Source organism: Balaenoptera musculus, chromosome 20 (genome assembly GCF_009873245.2).
Source record: "Balaenoptera musculus isolate JJ_BM4_2016_0621 chromosome 20, mBalMus1.pri.v3, whole genome shotgun sequence".
In the NCBI taxonomy this organism is placed as follows: Eukaryota; Metazoa; Chordata; class Mammalia; order Artiodactyla; family Balaenopteridae; genus Balaenoptera; species Balaenoptera musculus.
Window position 1 is genome coordinate 51,410,816 of NC_045804.1, and position 18,301 is coordinate 51,429,116.

Here is an 18,301-nt window from a genome sequence, read left to right on the forward strand (position 1 = left end):
CTCATGCTTCTGTTGCATGGTTTGTTGCTAAGCAGGCCTGCTTGGTTTTGTGGTTAAGCAAACCTGTTTTCTTGAGTGATCATTAACTTACAGGTGTCTCCCATACTTTTTTCTTTACTTGCAATCCCCTAGTGGGATTAACTATTTAATTACCTAATTTGTCTTTTTACTCTGTCCCTATCACAATCGTACATGTATATAGTATGAGAGTTTAAAAAATGTGCCAAAAAACAGTACAAAGCTGCTAAGTGTTTGAGCTACAAAACTAAGGAACGAGAGCATGGCAATGAGCCTCAGCTTCCACTTCTGTAAAACAGGGTTTTTGTGAGGATGGACTGAGATCATGTAATGGGTGCTCAATAAATGCTTCCGATCATTATTATTGTCACCGTAACTAGCCAGAATACAGAAGTTAAAAACATATGCCTCCCCGACTTCCCTGGTGGTCCAGTGGTTAAGCCTTAGTGCTTCCAATGCAAGGGTCATGGGTTCGATCCCTGGTCCGGGAGGTTCCGCATGGCGATCGGGGTGCGCCCTGCCCCCCACAAAAAAAATATATATATATGCCTCCCACCCTGCTAAGAATTAAATAAATGAATTCATTCAGAAAAGATCAAAGTGAAAGAAAGAAAGCCAAGGGAGTAGGGGGAGGGAAACCGAGTCCTGGACAGGTAAGGTGCTTCTCAGTCCGTTTCCCGCATGCAAGGTCTCCGTCAGAGCTCAAGCTGGCTGCACGGATCTGACTGTATTTTCACAAAAGTTAATTGACCCCGGCAGGCGAGAGTGGGCGGGGGCGTTCTCAGGCTTCGCCTCTTCCTGCGGCGCACGCGGATGACGTACATGGGCGCGCCAGGATTCCGGGAGCTCAGGGACTGCGAGAACGGCTGCCACGTGCGTATGCTTACCGCGCGCAAACCCGGATGCCCCTGCATGCTTCACCCCGTAGCCACCCACCCAAAGCCTGATCCAGGCCGCTGCAGGATCCCCACCAGGCCGAGCTGCGCCCAGCGGGTGCCTGCGTGCCCGCCTTAGTGCAGGTGTCCGTTCGCGTTTGTTGGACGCCCGGCAGGGGAGACCCCATGTAAACTCATCCCCTCTCTGGCAATTCATTCATTCAACCAAGAAAAAATCCGTTGACAGCCTGTTTTATGTCAAGTACCATGCTGGTCTTTGCGGAGACAGCTCTGATGTAGACAATGCTGTCTTTGTGCTCTTGGAGCTTCTGTTTCACTGGGAATGATAAACGAAAATCAACTGGTATAATAAACAAAATGATTTCGGGTTGTGATAATTCCTGTGAAGGAATTACGGTATGGAGGACAACTGAGGCGCCTAACTTTAAAAAGGGTCATAAGGGGAATTCCCTGGCAGTCTAGTGGTTAGGACTCAGCGCTCTCACTACCGAGGGCCGGGTTCAATCCCTGGTCCGGGAAGTAGGATCCCACAAGCCACGAAGTGCGGCCAAAGGAAAAAATAAATAAAAAAAAAATAAAGGGGGTCATAAGCATTGGGTGGGGGCCGCTGAGAAAGGGAGGAATCAAGATCTGGCAGGAACACTGGTTGCTGAAATGAGACCTGGCCTGGAACTTGTCAGTCTACAAGTTTGAGATTTTTTGGTTTTTAAGCCCCAGGTATTGTTCTAAGCCTTGGTAATCCGATGGAGGTAAAATAGCTACAGTTCATGCCCTCATCGAGATTTTGTTCTAGTGGGGAAGGCAGAGCTAAAAATAAAATGTCAGATAGTGATAAATACTATATAGGAGATTAATATAAGACCATCTCATAATGGCTACTTCAGAGCAGTTGGTCAAGGAAGGCCTTTTCAAGGAGGTGAATTTTACCTGAAATCTAAATAACAAGAAAGAGCTAGCCATGCAAATAGCAGGGTGAGAAAAATGCCTTTCGGAACTGAGCTTGGCAAGTTAGAAAACAGTAATAGAAAAGAAGCCAGTGTGATTGGTGCATTGTAGGTGAGGAGAGTGGTGTGAGATAGGGTTGGAGAGATAGGCAATGGCCAGACAACATAAAGCAGGGTACTGAGTTGGAATGTTATACCGTGTGTGATGAGAAGCCATGATCTCATTTACGCTAACTTGTGGCGAGTGGATTGTGGTTGGGGCAGCGGTAGGATCAGGGGTCCTGGTCAGGAGGGCTACTGGTGCATTAGTCCAAGTGAGTCCTGGTACTGACTTGAACTGGAGTGATGGTAGCAGAGAGGAAAGGACGTGGACAGATTTGGGATATGTTTGGAAATGGATTCGCTGGCAGACTGGGTATAGAGAGGGCTCAGGGAAAGAAAAATTAAGATCGACTCCTGTGTTTTTGGCTTGAGCAACAGATTGGATGATGGTGGTGTTAACCGAGATGGGGAAAATGGGGGGAACCGCAGGTCTGGAGAAACGGTAAATCAAAATTTCTGTTTTGGCCAAAACAGGCTATCTGTGTTTATGAGACATCTATATGGCAATGTCACCTAAGCATTTGAATGTACTAGTTTGGAGTTTCAGGGAGAGTCAGAGTTGGATAAAGTTATGGAATCTGTTGCCAGATAGTAACTCAAATCATGTGAAATTGCCATTTTGAGTCAAAAATGGTTGAATGCTGGCAGTTTCATTGGTTCAGTCTAATAGATTGTATTTAAAGCCACAGGTCTGGATGAAGTCTCTTAGGAAGAACATTTAGAGGGAAGAGAACAAAGGGCACAGTCTTGGGCACCCACCATTTAGAGGTGGAGCAGCAGAGTAGGAGCCAGACAGGTGACTGAGAAGGAGCAACCAGCAGGTGGAGGAGCATCAGGAGAGTGGTGTCAGGAGGCCAAGAGAGGAGGGTGTTGCAGGAAGTAGAGGATGAATAAGTCAGATGCTGCTGAGAGGCCGAATACGGTAAGAAGGTAAGTGACCTCTAGATCGGCAACGTTGCAGTCTTTGGTGACCTTGACAGAATAGTCAAAGTCAGCCTTGAGTAAGTTAGATTTGAGATGCCTATGAGTTGTCCAAGTGAAGAAGCGAGGCAATGAGCTTCCTTTCCTCCCACTTCCTTGGGAAGAGGCCGTGTACAGCTGGGAGACCTGTGTGTGTGTGTGTGTGTGTGTGTGTGTGTGTGTGTGTGTGAGAGAGAGAGAGAGAGAGAGAGGGAGGGAGAGAGAGAGAGAGAGAGATCAGAGCTCAATGAGTGGTGCAGATCAGAAGCCCTCAGCTCTGCTAGGAGGGAGGTGTCCCTGAGCACTGGAGCAGTGAAGAAGGCCTCCCAGAGTTGGTGAGACCTGTACTCACCTTGACAAGTGGGAAAGCTTTGGACAGGATAGGGATAGGCATAGGCATTCTAGGATGGGGCAAAGGAATGGCGAGGAGGCTAGGCAGGGTTTAGTGAGTAAAGCCAGGGTCCTACTGAGAAGCACTGGGATGAGAAGTTGAAAAGTAGCTGGGGAATAGATGTGGAGAGCCTTTGACTGCCAGGCTAAAGGCTTTGGATTTACCTTGAGCAGGGAGATAATGTTTTGAAACAGTGAAGTAGAGGAACTATCATTTGACTTCACTGGCCAGACCCATCCAGCTCATCCTTCAGGTTTACGCTTAGATGCCATTTCCCTTAGGAAGTCTTTCCCACTCCTAAAGTGATAGGTTGGTACCCACAGTCCTGTGGCCTTGACCACACTGGACGGGAAATGTCTGGATGCATTTATGCCCCAGTGCCCCCACTGCTTTCCCCCACCACATCCCTAACGCTTCCGAAGCCTCAGCTGTCCTTGAAACTTGAAATCAGTTCAACAGATAGGCTCTAGTGAATGTTATTTTTTCTAACTTGTCTCGCCAGCAAAGGACACCTACAGAGATGTCCTCAGTCCTTCACTTCTATGTCCGTCCCTCTGGCCACGAGAGGGCAGCCTCTGAATATACTCAAAGGAAGCTGCGAGGGGAACTGCCAGAGCTGCAGGGTGTCAAGACCGAGCTGTGCTACAACGTGAACTGGACAGGTTGGGCCACTTACTGGATCCTCTGGGAGAGGTGCCAAGTGCCAGGGGCAGTGTCTCAAGGTGTCCTTGCCCTGTCTCCCTGCAGCTGAGTCCTCCCCGAGCGCCGAGGAGATGAAGAAGCTGAAATGGCTGTTTGGCTGCCCCTTGTTACTGGACGATGTCGCTCCGGAGTCCTGGCTCCTTCCCGGCTCCACTGACCTGCTGCTGGAGGTCGGGCCCAGGCAAGTCTCAGCCTCGGGTAGCTTGTTCCATGGTCCAGAGCCCGTCAGCCTTTCCAAACACACACTGCCACCCCTTCCACTTTCATTCCTCTTCCTCCTCTTGTGGTCCTTGGGAGACTTGTTTTCCCTTCATCCTACTCCCCGCCTAGAAAGCTGTGCACATGCTTTCCCCATGTGGGAAGATACCTTTGAAGACTGAGCCAGCTGCCAGGCATGTTCTGGAATATAACACGTTGTATTCTGAGAAGTTGAAATTGAAGCATTTTGTTGCTACAAGAACAGTTACGGTTTGATTTGAATGACCTTTGAAAGCAGGTTTCTCGGTGCCCAGGTCTGAGGCTGGAGGCCAGTGGTGTGGGCAGGTGCGGGGTGGGGGGTGGTAAGTAGAGCTGGGAGATTGCCTGGACAGCAGTGGGCAGGATCCACCTTCTCAGCTGGGGCTCTAACCATCTGGTCCTAACCAATCCACAGGCTGAACTTCTCCACGCCAACGTCCAGCAACATCGTGTCAGTGTGCCAGGCTGCGGGGCTGGGGGCTGTGGACCGCGTGGAGCCGACCCGGCGCTACCTGCTCTCGGTGAGGTAGTAGGCAGCCAGGGGGGGATCAGGAGGAGGAAGTGGAAGAGATTGGGTCCTAAGCTCTAAGGAAATGATGAGAAGCAGGGGGAGGAGTTCCTGGTTTGGCGCCTGCCCTGTTTGCAGGTTGTTCACTGCCTGAGGCCACCTGGTCGAGGAGTGAACAGGACAGAAACCCAGCCTGTGCTCCCCTTACTAATCTGTGCATGCTGACAGGGACTCATGCCTGGAAGGAGCATCTTTTTCTAACCTGAACAAAGGTGCCAGAGAGGCTAGCAGTGGGTGGTCCTGTGTGGCTTGGAGGACGAGGGTGGACCATTTTGGCCATTCTTCAACCCTGCACCCCTCGCCCTCTGTGTGTGTCTCCGCCCCTAGTTTGCCCACCCGCCTTCGGCTGAGCTGGAGGCCGTCGCCCTGGCTACCCTGCGTGACCGGATGACGGAGCAGCACTTCCCCTGTCCCATCCACAGCTTCTCCCTGGGCTGCATCCCAGCACCCCTCGGCGGCCCAATTGACATACTGGCCGAGGGCCGGTCTGCCCTGGAGAAAGCCAACCAGGAGCTAGGTGAGCAGGAAGGCCCAGGCCAGGCTAGTAGGGGTGCCGAGTCCCACAGTCAGCTCTTCTGGTGGTTGTCTCCTAGGTCTGGCCCTAGACTCCTGGGACCTGGATTTCTACACCAAGCGCTTCCAGGAGCTGCAGCGGAACCCCAGCACTGTGGAGGCCTTCGACTTGGCTCAGTCCAATAGGTGGGGAGGAATGGGGACATTCTGATGTCTGAGCCCGTGGAGGTTGGAAGGGAAGACCACAGGGACTCTCCATGGCTCTCTCTTGGCCTAGGGGCCTCCCTGAGTCTGTTTGAGTACCTGGGTTCCCCATCCATCCAGTAGTCTGCATTCACATCTTGGTTTTATCTTCACGCTGGATCTGGACCATCCACAATGACAGACTGTTGGAAGCTTATGACTTCTGGAATCTATTTTGACCTGTGGCCGTAACTCTGCCATTTATGCTGATGAGAAGACATGGCAAGGCCTGAGAAATGACCCATGTTTCCACCCTGCCTTCCCCTCCCCACGTCACCCCCTGCAGTGAGCACAGCCGACACTGGTTCTTCAAGGGCCGACTCCACGTGGATGGGCAGGAGCTGGCACACTCGCTGTTTGAGTCCATCATGAGCACCCAGGCATCCTCGCACCCCAACAACGTCCTCAAGTTCTGTGACAACAGCAGGTGGGCTGTGCCCTCAGCTGGGGTGACCTCAGACCCAGGGAACGGGAGGCCCCAGGCTCTGGTGGGGTAAGTGCAGATCCCAGGAAGGAAGTGAGACTCAGAACGGATGTGTCCACAGTGCAATCCAGGGGAAGGAAGTCCGATTCCTGCGTCCCGAGGACCCCTCACGGCCAAGCTGCTTCAGGCAACGTCAGGGGCTGAGACATGTCGTCTTCACAGCAGAGACCCACAACTTCCCCACAGGTGAGATGAGTCCTCAGGAGGGATAGGCAGGGTCAGAGTATAGGGTAGGGCAAAGGCCCCAGGCCCACCTGGGGACCAGCAGGTTGGCTGCATGTCCTTATTTTCAGTGGGGTGGTCAGAGGTGGAGTTTGCCTTTTCAGTACCCATACCCTTCCTCTCTCTTCACAGGAGTAGCCCCCTTCAGCGGTGCGACCACTGGCACAGGGGGCCGGATCCGAGATGTCCAGTGCACAGGCCGCGGGGCCCACGTGGTGGCTGGCACTGCTGGCTATTGCTTTGGAAACCTGCACATCCCAGGTCCCGTCTCTTTCCTCTCTACCCATCTCCCCTTCCAGATCCCTTGTCCTGGCAGGCACTGGACACTTATCTCTTAGGTCAAAGGGTCATCATGGGTACCTTTTCTTGGGAGGGAGGGCTCTAGAGTAGCTGGCCTTTCGCCAACCGTGGTTGTGAGGACAGTAGGCCAAGGAAGACCCAGATCTGGCTTTGCAGAACCACAATTTTCTTTATAAACTAGTATCTACTCAGCCAAAAAGAATTGTGGTACTGGGTTGGACTTCTGGCCATCAACTGCCCCAAAAATCCTTTTTTTTCTTTTTTTTTTTTTTTTTGATGTGGACTATTTTTAAAGTCTCTGTTGAATTTGTTTATTGCTTCTGCTTTTATGCTTTGGTTTTTTTTTTTTTTATTATTAATTTTTTTATTTTTGGCTGTGTTGGATCTTCGTTTCTGTGCGAGGGCTTTCTCTAGTTGCAGCAAGCGGGGGCCACTCTTCATCGCGGTGCGCGGGCCTCTCACCATTGCGGCCTCTCTCGCTGCGGAGCACAGACTCCAGACGCGCAGGCTCAGTAGTTGTGGCTCACGGGCCCAGCTGCTCCGCGGCATGTGGGATCCTCCCAGACCAGGGCTCGAAACCCGTATCTCCTGCATTGGCAGGCAGATTCTCAACCACTGCGCCACCAGGGAAGCCCTATGCTTTGGTTTTTTGACTGCGAGGCATGCGGGATCCTAGCTCCCCAACCAGGGATCGAACCCACACCCTCCCCCGCCCCGCCCCAAATTGGAAGGGGAAGTCTTAACCACTGGACAGCCAGGGAAGTCCCAAAATCCAATTTCTTGGAAAGTGTTAAGAACTCTGATCCCAAGAGTCAGACTCTCCCTGAAGGGCCCTGACTCCTCCATCTTCCATCTTTACAGTCCATCCATCTTTCTCCTTCCTGCCCAGGTTACAGTATGCCCTGGGAGGATCCAAGCTTCCAGTATCCTGGGAACTTTGCCCGACCCCTGGAGATTGCCATCGAGGCCAGTAATGGGGCTTCTGACTACGGCAACAAGTTTGGAGAACCAGTTCTGGCTGGTGAGGCTTGGTGGGGCATGGGGGCTAACAGTCCCAGAGGCGGGGTGGGGTGAGGTGTGTGACCCAGTGAGCGCTGAGGAGCCTGGCTGACTAGACTCTGTCCCTCTCCCTGTGCCGTCCACGCTCCAGGCTTTGCCCGTTCCTTGGGCCTCCAGCTCCCAGACGGCCAGCGGCGCGAGTGGATCAAGCCCATCATGTTTAGTGGAGGCATTGGGTCCATGGAAGCTGAGCATGTGAGCAAGGAGCCCCCAGAGCCAGGTAAGAGCCCGCCACCTGTCTACCAGGTCCAGCCAGCTTTCTCCCCAGCATGTGGCAGCCGCAGGAGTGGAATTTAGAGGAACTTCAGTGGTTTGTTTTTCATCTCCCAGCTCATGTCTCCTCTCCCCAGTACAGGCTTTCAAGGCAGGGCAGGGCTTTATGCCAGTGGGGCAGGCTCAGTCTGTGTGGCCTCTGTTTCTTCCCGGGTTGACTTCTGCATGGCAGGGGCCCACCCTGCTAAGTCAAGGCAGCCAGTGTTTACCCAGGGCCTGTTTTTATCTGCAAGCTCAGTTCAATCGGTCGACATTTACTGAGCGCCCATCGGGTGCTGGGCACCATGCTAGGACCTGTGGTGGAATCAAGATAAAGGCCACGTACCATTTATTGAATGGGTGACCCGTCACATGGCTCAGAATTTAAAAAGCAAAGAAAGGTTATACAGGGGAAACTCTCCTTCCCCTGACCTTCAGCCACCCAGTTTCCCTCCCTAGAGATAACCAATGTTAATTGGTTACTTTTGTACCCTACCAGAGGTTTTTCCTGCATACATAAACAGACCCATGTGTATATTTGCCCCCCCTTATTTATTTATGTATTTATTTATTTATTTTTAAAAGTTATTTCTGAGATATACGTTTTAAAGTAAAACCCCCCCCTTTTTAAACAAATAGCATGTGTGCACACCTTTTTTTTCTTTTTGGCCTCGCTGCGCAGCTTATGGGATTTTAGTTCCCCGACCAGGGATCGAACCCGGGGCCCCAGCAGTGAGAGCGCCGAGCCCTTACCACTGGACCACCAGGGAATTCCCCACCTATTTTTTTAATAACCATTTTATTAAGATGTAATTCATGTACCATAAAGTTTACACTTTTAAAGTGTACAAGTCAGTGGTTTTAGTATATTCACAAAGTTGTGCGTCAATCACCACTAATTCCAGAACATTTTCATCATCCCAGAAAGAAACCCTGCACCCATGAGCAGTCACTCCCCATGCCCCCTTCCTCGGCCTCTGGAAACCAATAATCTACTTTCTGTCTCGATGAATTTCCCTGTTATAAATGTTGTGTTTGGCTTCTTTCACTTTGCATGATGTCTTAAAGGTTCATCCATATTATAGTATGTATCAGTACTTCATTCCTTTTTATGGCTGAATAATGTTCCATCATGTTGCTGTATCATTTTGTCTCTCCGTCAGTTGGTAAACATTTGGGCTGTTTCTGCTTTTCGGCTATTATGAATAATGCTGCTATAAACATTTTATTTATTTATTTATTTTTGCCTGCATTGGGTCTTCGTTGCTGCGCGTGGGCTTTCTCTAGTTCTGGCGAGTGGGGGCTACTCTTCATTGTGGTGCACGGGCTTCTCATCGCAGTGGCTTCTCTTGTTGCGGAGCACGGGCTCTAAGCGCGTGGGCTTCAGTAGTTGTGGCTCGCTGGCTCTAGAGCCCAGGCTCAGTAGTTGTGGCGCACGGGCTTAGTTGCTCCGAGGCATGTGGGATCTTCCCGGACCAGGGCTCCTGCATTGGCAGGCAGATTCTTAACCACTGCGCCACCAGGGAAGTCCTGCTATAAACATTTGTGTACAGGTTTTCCTATGTACTTATGTTCTGAATTCTCTTGGGTAGGTAACTAGGAGTAGACTTGCTAGGTCACATGGTAACTGTACTCAGTCTTTGAAAAAACTACCTGACTGTTTTCCAAAGCAGCTGCACCATTTTACATTCCCCTCAGCAGTGTGTGAAGGTTCCGATTTCTCCAGATCCTTGCCAACACTTATCTGTCTCTTTGATTATAGCCATCATAGTGGATGTGAAGTAGTATCTTATGGTTTGGATTTGCATTTCCCTAATGACTCAGGATGTTAAGCATCTTTTCCTATGTTTCTTGGCTATCTGTATACCTTCCTTGGAGAAATATCTATTCATGTCCTTTGCCCATTTTTAAATTGGGTTGTCTTTTTTTTTTTTGGAGTTTAAGTTAGAGTTCTTTGCATATTCTGGATATTAGTCCCTTATCTGATAGGTAAATGATTTGCAAATATTTCCTTCCATTCTGTGGGTTGTCTTTTTACTTTCTTCATGGTGTCCTCTGAAGCACAAATGTTTTTAATTTTGGTAAAGTATAATTTATCTATATATTTTTTCTTTGTGGCTTCTGGCTTATAGTGTCATGACTAAGAAACCACTGCCTAAGCCAAGGTCACCAAGATTGACTCATATATTCTCTTGTAATACTTTTATAGCTTTTAGCTTTTACATTTAGGTCTCTGATACATTTTGAATTTTTGTGTATGGTATGAAGTAGGGATCCAGCTTCCTTCTTTCACATGTGGATATCCAGTTGTTCTAACAATCCTTTTTGAAAAAAACTGTTCTTACCCCCATTGAATTGTCTTGGCACTCTTGCCAAAAATCAGTTGGCTATAAATGTTTGGGCTCATTTATGGACTCACAGTTCTATTCCAATGACCTATCTATCTACCTGTCTCCTTCTGCTAGTAACACACTTTCTTGATTACTGTAGCTTTACAGTAAGTTTAAAAGCGGAAAGTATGAGTCCTTCAATTTTGTTCTTCTTTTTCAAGATTGTTTTGGCTTTGTTCTAGGTCCCTAGAATTTCCATATAAATTTTAGGATCAGCTGGTCAGTTTCTTTGAAAAAGGTGGCTGATTGTGTTGACTCTGCAGTTCACTTTGGGGAGTAACAATTGTAACAATATTAAGTTTTCCAATCTATAAGCATGAAACCTCTTTCAATTTATTTAGGCCTCCTAAGATATTTCATAATTTTCAGTGTGTAAGTCTTAAGTATTTTATTCTTGTTGATGCTGTTCTAAGTGGGTATGCATACTTCTGCACCTTGCTTTTTTTCAGCTTAGCAATATACTTGGAGATCATTTCATACTGATGAGATCAGATTATTTCATTATATTCATATGTAACTCTCTTTTTCGGGGAAATTCCCTGGCGGTCCAGTGGTTAGGGCTCCATTCTTTCACTGCTGAGGGCTTGGATTCAATCTCTGGCTGGAGAACTAAGATCCTGCAAGCCGCGCAGCATAACGAAAAAAAAAATTCTCTGTTTCAGTGGCTTAGTTTTTCATTATATGGCTTATACCATAATTTATTTAACCAGTTCTCTGTTGTTAGCATTTAGATTATTTCTCGTCTTTGGTAATACAAATAATGCTGCAGTGTTTAATTTTGTACGTAGGTGCTTTGTACCTGTGAGAATAAATCTGGAGGGTAAATTCCTCAAAGTGTATTTACCCAATCAAAGAATTTTGATTGCTCTCAGCTCTAACACCAGCTTCCCTTTATCCTCACACTGCTTCTTTCTCACACGTCTGGTCACTTCCCGAATGTTCTGATTCTGCCCTCCTTCCTCGCAGGCATGGACGTTGTGAAGGTTGGGGGTCCTGTCTACAGGATTGGAGTTGGGGGCGGAGCTGCTTCGTCCGTGCAGGCAAGTGCAAATAGCTCAGGTGCCAACTCCATGACATCTCTGGGCCCCATGCATGGGTGGGGTGTGAGCTCCCAGCCCCCCTGAGCTGAGATGTGCCATCTGTCCTCCCAGGTGCAGGGAGACAACGCCAGCGACCTGGACTTTGGGGCTGTGCAGCGGGGAGACCCGGAGATGGAACAGAAGATGAACCGTGTGATCCGGGCTTGCGTGGAGGCCCCCGGGGGAAACCCCATCTGCAGCCTTCATGACCAGGGCGCCGGTGGCAATGGTGAGAGGAGGGGTTGGGACAGGGGACCAGGCCTACCTGGTCTCCTGCCAGGTTCAGTCTGGGGAGAGGTATCGCGGATCTGCAACCAACCAGCTAGCTCTGGGCCCCACTCTCCACCCACTACACATTCTGGACAGGCTCAGGGTTAGTTGCTGGAGAGGGTGCAGTAGCGGTTCAAACAGGGATGCACAGAATTAGGGGCTCCTTTGGAGGCTGGGAACGGCCTTTTGTTTGCCCGGTGCTGACCAGGGCCAGGTGAGAGCCTCTCCCGGAAACCCTCTCACCAGGCAACGTCCTGAAGGAGCTGAGTGACCCAGCCGGAGCCGTCATTTATACCAGCCGCTTCCAGGTGGGTCTCCTCCCTGAAGTCTGATTGTCTCCCTGCCCCTGCCAGTCCCAGCCGGCCCCACCCATCTGTCCCCCACTCCCAGCAAGAACATGAGACTTGGAAGTGCCCGCTGACCCTTCCCTTTCGTCCTCCCCCATGGATGTGCAGCTCGGGGACCCGACCCTGAACGCCCTGGAAATCTGGGGGGCCGAGTACCAGGAGTCAAATGCACTTCTGCTGAGGCCCCCCGACCGGGACTTCCTGAGTCGTGTCAGCGCCCGAGAACGCTGCCCAGCTTGCTTTGTGGGCACCATCACTGGAGACAGGAGAGTGAGTTGGCTCAGGGAGTCGGTAACAGATGCTGTGAGTGGGCTTGAGCTGCCTAGGAGGGAGAGCTGTCTCAGGAAAGAGACGAGAGGATGGGAGCCGTGGGGACCAGCGTGGGGCCGGGGGCCTCAACAGGAGAAGCCAGATGGGGTGGACAGAGCATCTCTGCCGGCTTTCCAGAAGTGTTTATTCCCTGCTGGTGGTCACAGTCTCGTTCTCTCTGGGCGATGTCCCTGTGGCCTACAGATAGTGCTGGTGGATGATCGGGAGTGTCCTATGGGAAGAGATGGCCAGGGGGATGCCCCCCCAACACCTCCCCCGACCCTTGTGGACCTGGATCTGGACTGGGTGCTGGGCAAGATGCCCCGGAAGGTATGTGGGGGGCGGGAGGTTTCTCCCTCTCCGGCCCAGCCCTTCAGACCATCGTCTGCCCTACACGTGCTTTGTCACCTGTGTGCCCAGCGCCTCCCCAGGCGCTCACACCACTGTTGCCACCTGTGTTGCAGGAGTTCTTCCTCCAGAGGAGTCTCCCCGTGCTGCGGCCCCTGGCCTTGCCCCCAGGGCTGAGCGTGCGCCAGGCCCTGGCACGGGTCCTCAGGCTGCCTGCGGTGGCCAGCAAGCGCTACCTCACCAGCAAGGTCCGCCCCGCACCTGGCTCCGCCCCGCACCTGGCTCCGCCCCGCACCTGGCTCCGCCCCGCACCTGGCTCCGCCCCCAGCCCTCTGCGCCCTTCCCTCTGCTCGCCCAGCCCAGGGGACGGCTGTGGGGCCCCCCCGGGCCCGAGGGGGACGTGGCAGGGGCAGGGCAGCTACCCCGATGGCCGGAGCCCCTGCTGTCCGCCCCGAGTCTTGTTGTGTTCAGGGTGAGCCAGGCCTCCCACGCCCTTGGCCCTGTCCCTTGGCCTCTTGCCAACTCCACCTGGTTCCACAGGTGGACCGCTCCGTGGGCGGCCTGGTGGCGCAGCAGCAGTGTGTGGGACCCCTGCAGACCCCTCTGGCAGACGTGGCGGTGGTGGCACTGAGTCACCAGGAGCTCGTAGGGGCTGCCACAGCCCTGGGAGAGCAGCCAGTCAAGAGCCTGCTGGACCCCAAGGTTGCTGCCCGGCTGGCCGTGGCCGAAGCCCTCACCAACCTGGTGTTTGCTCTGGTCACCGACCTCCGGGTGAGCCCCCTGCAGCTTCTGCCCTGCAGCCCCAGGCCTCTGGGACGCAGACGCAACCACCGCCTGCTCACCCCTCTGCCCCCAGCCTCTCCACACCGCCCTCCCTCCCTAACGCGAGTCTCTGCCGCTTCCCAGGACGTGAAATGCAGCGGGAACTGGATGTGGGCGGCCAAGCTCCAGGGGGAGGGCGCGGCTCTGGCCGACGCCTGTGGGGCTGTGGCGGCCGTGATGGCGGCCCTGGGAGTGGCAGTGGACGGCGGCAAGGACTCCCTCAGCATGGCCGCCCGGGTTGGCGCTGAGACCGTGCGGGCTCCTGGTGAGCTCTGGGCGCCCAAGGGCGACGGGCAGGTCTGTGGGCCGGGCTGCGCCTCACTCTCCACTCCCTGCCCCGCAGGGTCGCTGGTCATCTCAGCCTATGCTGTCTGTCCAGACATTACAGCCACTGTGACCCCAGACCTCAAGCGTCCCGGAGGGAGAGGTAGGGGTTCTTCCCTCTCCTCGGTGCACTGTGGATTCACAGCCGGGTCCTTTGTTTGGGGTCTGCTCCGTGAGTGCTGGGCCCCCTCCTTCAGCACTGGGGCCGTGGTGCCTTCTGGGGCTGGTGGTCTGGGTGTCTCACCACGTCCCGGGAACTTCAGTGAGCATGGCGGGAGGGGTTCTCCTGAGCCGCCCACCTCCCCTCACCCCTTCCCTGTCTCCCCAGGCCACCTGCTCTACGTGCCTCTGAGTCCCGGGCAGCACCGGCTCGGGGGCACGGCTCTGGCCCAGTGCTTCTCCCAGCTCGGCGAGCAGCCTCCCGATCTGGACCTTCCGGAGAACTTGGTGCGAGCCTTTGGCATCACCCAGGGGCTGCTGAAAGGTGAGCGAGGCCCTGGAGGAGACGGTGCCTGTGGCTGGCACGGGGCGGGCACTGACCAGCTGAGCATGTGAGGGTGGGCCAAGAGGGGTCCGACGCCCTTCTCTCTGGTTCTCTGAGTGAGCCCCCCCCACTCTCGCCCCCGCCCTCTCCCGACTGTCCAGAAGGGGGGCGGGGCCTCCAGGTTTGGGTCTCGAGGCTGCTGAGCATCTTATTCCTTCCTCCAGACCGCCTCCTCTGCTCAGGCCACGATGTCAGCGACGGAGGTCTCATCACCTGCCTGCTAGAGATGGCCTTTGCTGGGAATTGTGGGATAGAGGTGGCCGTCCCTGCCTCTGGGGTCAATGGTGAGGAGCCTGAGGTCTAGATTCCAGCCTGGGCTGCCTGCCCCATCCTGCGGACCCCATGTCCTATTAAAGAGTGGAGCGTCCCCAACTCCTTTTCCCCTGAGTCCCTTGCTGTCTTTTCTGACCACTGAGCCAGGTGGCACCTCTGAAACCGCCTGCAGACCCTGAGGCCACATGCTTGGTCCTGCTTTCCCAGGCCTCACCCCATCCCTGACCCCTGCCTTCGTTCCTTTAGCCATAGCCACCTGACTCCACCTCTGAGTCCCTGGCAATACCCTAGTCACCTTGACCCCTCTGTTACTCTCCCAGCGCTGCCTGTACTGTTCGCTGAGGAGCCAGGCTTGGTGCTGGAGGTGCAAGAGCCAGACCTGGCCCAAGTGCTGACACGTTACCGGGAGGCTGGCCTCCACTGCCTGGAGCTGGGCCGCACGGGCAACGCCGGGCCCCACGCCATGGTGAGGAAGTGAGGAATGGCAGGCCTGCAGCGGGAAGGTCGTGGTTTGCCTCTGCCAGCCTCGGAGGGGGCCCAACGTGGACATCTTTGCTCTCAGCCCCTGAAAGATCTGCTCCCCTCTCTAGGTCCGGGTGTCAGTGAACGGGGCTGTCGTTCTGGAGGAGCCCGTTGGGCAGCTACGAGCCCTCTGGGAGGAGACCAGTTTCCAGCTGGATCGGCTGCAGGCAGAGCCCCACTGTGTGGCCCAGGAAGAAGAGGGGCTGAGGGAGCGGACGGGGCCCACCTACTGCCTGCCCCCCACCTTTCCCAAAGCTTCCGTGCCTCATGAGCCTGGTGAGGGAATGTGTGTAGTGGCTTGGCCGCCCGGGCACTTTGGGGAGGAGCCCAAGGCTTGGATGCGGGGGCCTGCCCTGGAAAAAGTGTCGGGGGGGCTGGGGTGGAGAAGTAACCCTCTGGCACAAGGACACTCCTTCTCCCCCCAGGTGGTCCCGCCCCCCGAGTTGCCATCTTTCGAGAAGAAGGCAGTAACGGAGACCGGGAGATGGCCGATGCCTTCCACTTGGCTGGGTTTGAGGTGAGCAGGTTGCCTGGCAGAGCCGGGGCTGGGCTTTGGGCCATGGGCCCTCTGACACTTGCCCTCCCCCTCCTGCCAGGTGTGGGACGTGACCATGCAGGACCTCTGCTCTGGAGCAGTCAGGCTGGACACGTTCCAAGGCATGGCCTTCGTGGGCGGCTTCAGCTACGCAGACGTCCTGGGCTCTGCCAAAGGTGGGTGTGCGGCCCTGCCCACTCGCTCCCCGCATGTTCCTGAAGAGCTGCCTTAGCCCCCTTCTCCCTTGACTGAGAACTGGCCTCTCGCCTCCACGAGGCTGGCCGGGGGAGCATGAGCGCATTCATTCTGGGCCAGCCGCCAGCAGGCCTGCAGGTAGCTTTTTTTTCATTCATTCGTTCATTCATTGACTGCGTTGAGTCTTCGTTGCTGCGCACAGGCTTTCTCTAGTTGAAGTGAGCGGGGGCTACTCTTCATTGCAGTGCGCAGGCTTCTCGTTGTGGTGGCTTCTCTTGTTGCGGAGCATGGGCTCTAGGCACGCGGGCTTCAGTAGTTGTGGCACACGGGCTCAGTAATTGTGGCTCGCAGGCTCTAGAGCGCAGGGTCAGTAGTTGTGGCACACGGACTTAGTTGCTCCGCGGCATGTGGGATCTTCCCGGACCTGGGCTTGAACCCTTGTCCTCCGCGTTGGCAGGCGGATTCTTAACCACTGTGCCACCAGGGAAGCCCCCTGCAGGTAGCTTGTGAGGCAGGTGGGCTGGGTGGTGCCGTGCCAACCCCGGGGGCATGTGCCGTCAGAAGCGGCAGCTGCTACTCAGCTCCAGCAGGTTGTCCTGTCAGAAAGCAGGCTCGGCACAGCCAGATCTTTCTGTTTTTCAAGAGAAGCCACAAATCCTGATTAAATGTTAGGCAACTGAATAAAAAATTTTGAAAATGCTCTGCTGCCTAAGCAGAAAACTCGTCATGGGCCATCTCAGGCCCAGGAGTTGGCAACATCTGTTTCAATCAGTTAAACCTGCTTTTTTCCCTGGCATTTGCCCTGAGCTCTGCAAAGGGGGTAGGTCCTGGGCGAGTGTAATGGGGCACGCTGGGATGGAAAGGCGACGGTCCCCCCTCATTCCGGCGCTCACCCCAGCCTCCTGTTCCCTCCTAGGGTGGGCAGCTGCTGTGACCTTTAACCCCCAGGCCGGGGCCGAGCTGAGGCGCTTCCGGCAGCGGCCAGACACCTTCAGCCTGGGCGTGTGTAACGGCTGCCAGCTGCTGGCCCTGCTGGGCTGGGTGGGAGGCAGTCCTGGTGAGGAGGCGGCAGAGATGGGCCACGAGCCCTGGCCGGCCCGGCCCGGCCTCCTGCTGCGCCACAACAGGTCTGGGCGCTTCGAGTCGCGCTGGGCCAGCGTGCGCGTGGGGCCCGGGCCGGCCCTGATGCTGCGCGGGATGGAGGGTGCCGTGCTGCCCGTGTGGAGCGCCCACGGGGAAGGTCAGGCTCCGGGGAGGCGGGGAGGGCCTGAGGGCAAGGGTGGGGGAGGACGCCACGGAGCTCTGCTCTCACGTCCCTCGTCCTTCCTTCTGCCCCAGGTTACATGGCATTTTCCTCCCCGGAACTCCAAGCCCAGATTGAGGCCAGGGGCTTGGCTCCGCTGCACTGGGCGGACGATGACGGCAACCCCACGGAACAGTACCCCCTGAATCCCAACGGGTCCCCAGGGGGCATGGCTGGCGTCTGCTCCCCCGATGGCCGCCACCTGGCTCTCATGCCTCACCCTGAGCGGTGTGTGAGGCCTTGGCAGTGGGCGTGGCGACCCCCTCCATTTGACACTCTGACCACCTCCCCCTGGCTCCAGCTCTTCATCAATGCCCGAAACTGGACCCGGGAAGGAGGCCGCTGAGCAGGCCGGGGAGACTCCCCTGGGCCCCGTGGTTTTTACCCACGGTGTCTTTAGAAGTACCTCATATTATTTCTGTGCGTCTTGGACAGACAAGGACCAAAATGCCCAAAAAAACCTTGGCTAATTTTATGAATCTGTCTATGCCTTACGCTGTTGGATCCGTTTTCAGTTCTGTTCTAACACGTTTTGTCCTTTGTGGGCCCGGGAAGCAACATGCGGTTCAGAGAATAGAGCCTGCGGTGGGAAGTCAGGATGCGTGGGGGGAGGGGTTTCCATTGCCCTGCTTCGCTGCACCACGTCAGTCATGTCACTTATCTGAGCTCGGAGGGGTGTCCTATGCCCCCCTTCCTCGTCGGGGTTTAAGGGGGTGGGGGCGGACAAAAGCAAGCAAGTGAGGACCTCGGCGTGCTCATCTGGAAAACAGCAGAAGCTTTCTGGATTCTTCTTTTTATTTTTATTTTATTTTTTAAATTTTAGATAGAGAATTTTAATTAAATTGGCATCGTTAAGACCAGAAAGATAAAGTGGACATTGTCAGTGTATCTTCAGCCCTTGCTTTAACAGGCAAATGAACACAACTTGAAACACAGGTGAATTCTGCTGGTCTATGAGACAGTGAAGGGAGCTTCTCAATATTTAAATACATTAATATAACCAGTTATAGAAATCTAAATATAAAACCAATCTCCTATAGGGTTTGAGAAGGCATTCACCATATCCCTGAAAAGTTTAACATTCCTTATTCAAGTTTAATCATCTCTTTAGAAGGGGAAAACAGTGATAGTACTTGTTGAACCAGAATT

The 18,301-nt window shown here is 54.0% G+C and overlaps 1 protein-coding gene across 2 annotated transcripts; it reads left to right on the forward strand.

The window, feature by feature from the left end:
* Positions 1–834: 834 nt before the first annotated feature.
* Positions 835–17,987, forward strand: PFAS (phosphoribosylformylglycinamidine synthase). Of its 2 annotated transcripts, none has more exons than XM_036837482.1 (28): positions 835–891; positions 3,814–3,973; positions 4,059–4,194; positions 4,666–4,771; positions 5,146–5,335; positions 5,412–5,517; positions 5,861–6,001; positions 6,120–6,244; positions 6,413–6,541; positions 7,470–7,601; positions 7,731–7,859; positions 11,248–11,321; positions 11,433–11,589; positions 11,877–11,938; positions 12,086–12,247; positions 12,491–12,616; positions 12,751–12,882; positions 13,175–13,405; positions 13,541–13,721; positions 13,800–13,883; positions 14,109–14,264; positions 14,489–14,608; positions 14,918–15,063; positions 15,188–15,395; positions 15,545–15,636; positions 15,716–15,830; positions 16,766–17,089; positions 17,188–17,986. In XM_036837482.1, exons 1-28 carry the CDS (start codon positions 841–843, stop codon positions 17,496–17,498), a joined length of 4,086 nt encoding a protein of 1,361 aa, XP_036693377.1. In that variant the 5' UTR covers positions 835–840; the 3' UTR covers positions 17,499–17,986. The 2 variants fall into 2 exon arrangements, with proteins under 2 accessions (XP_036693377.1, XP_036693378.1); XM_036837483.1 differs by lacking the exon at positions 835–891 and adding an exon at positions 1,016–1,037 and having other exon boundaries at positions 17,188–17,987.
* The last annotated feature ends 314 nt before the right edge of the window (positions 17,988–18,301 follow it).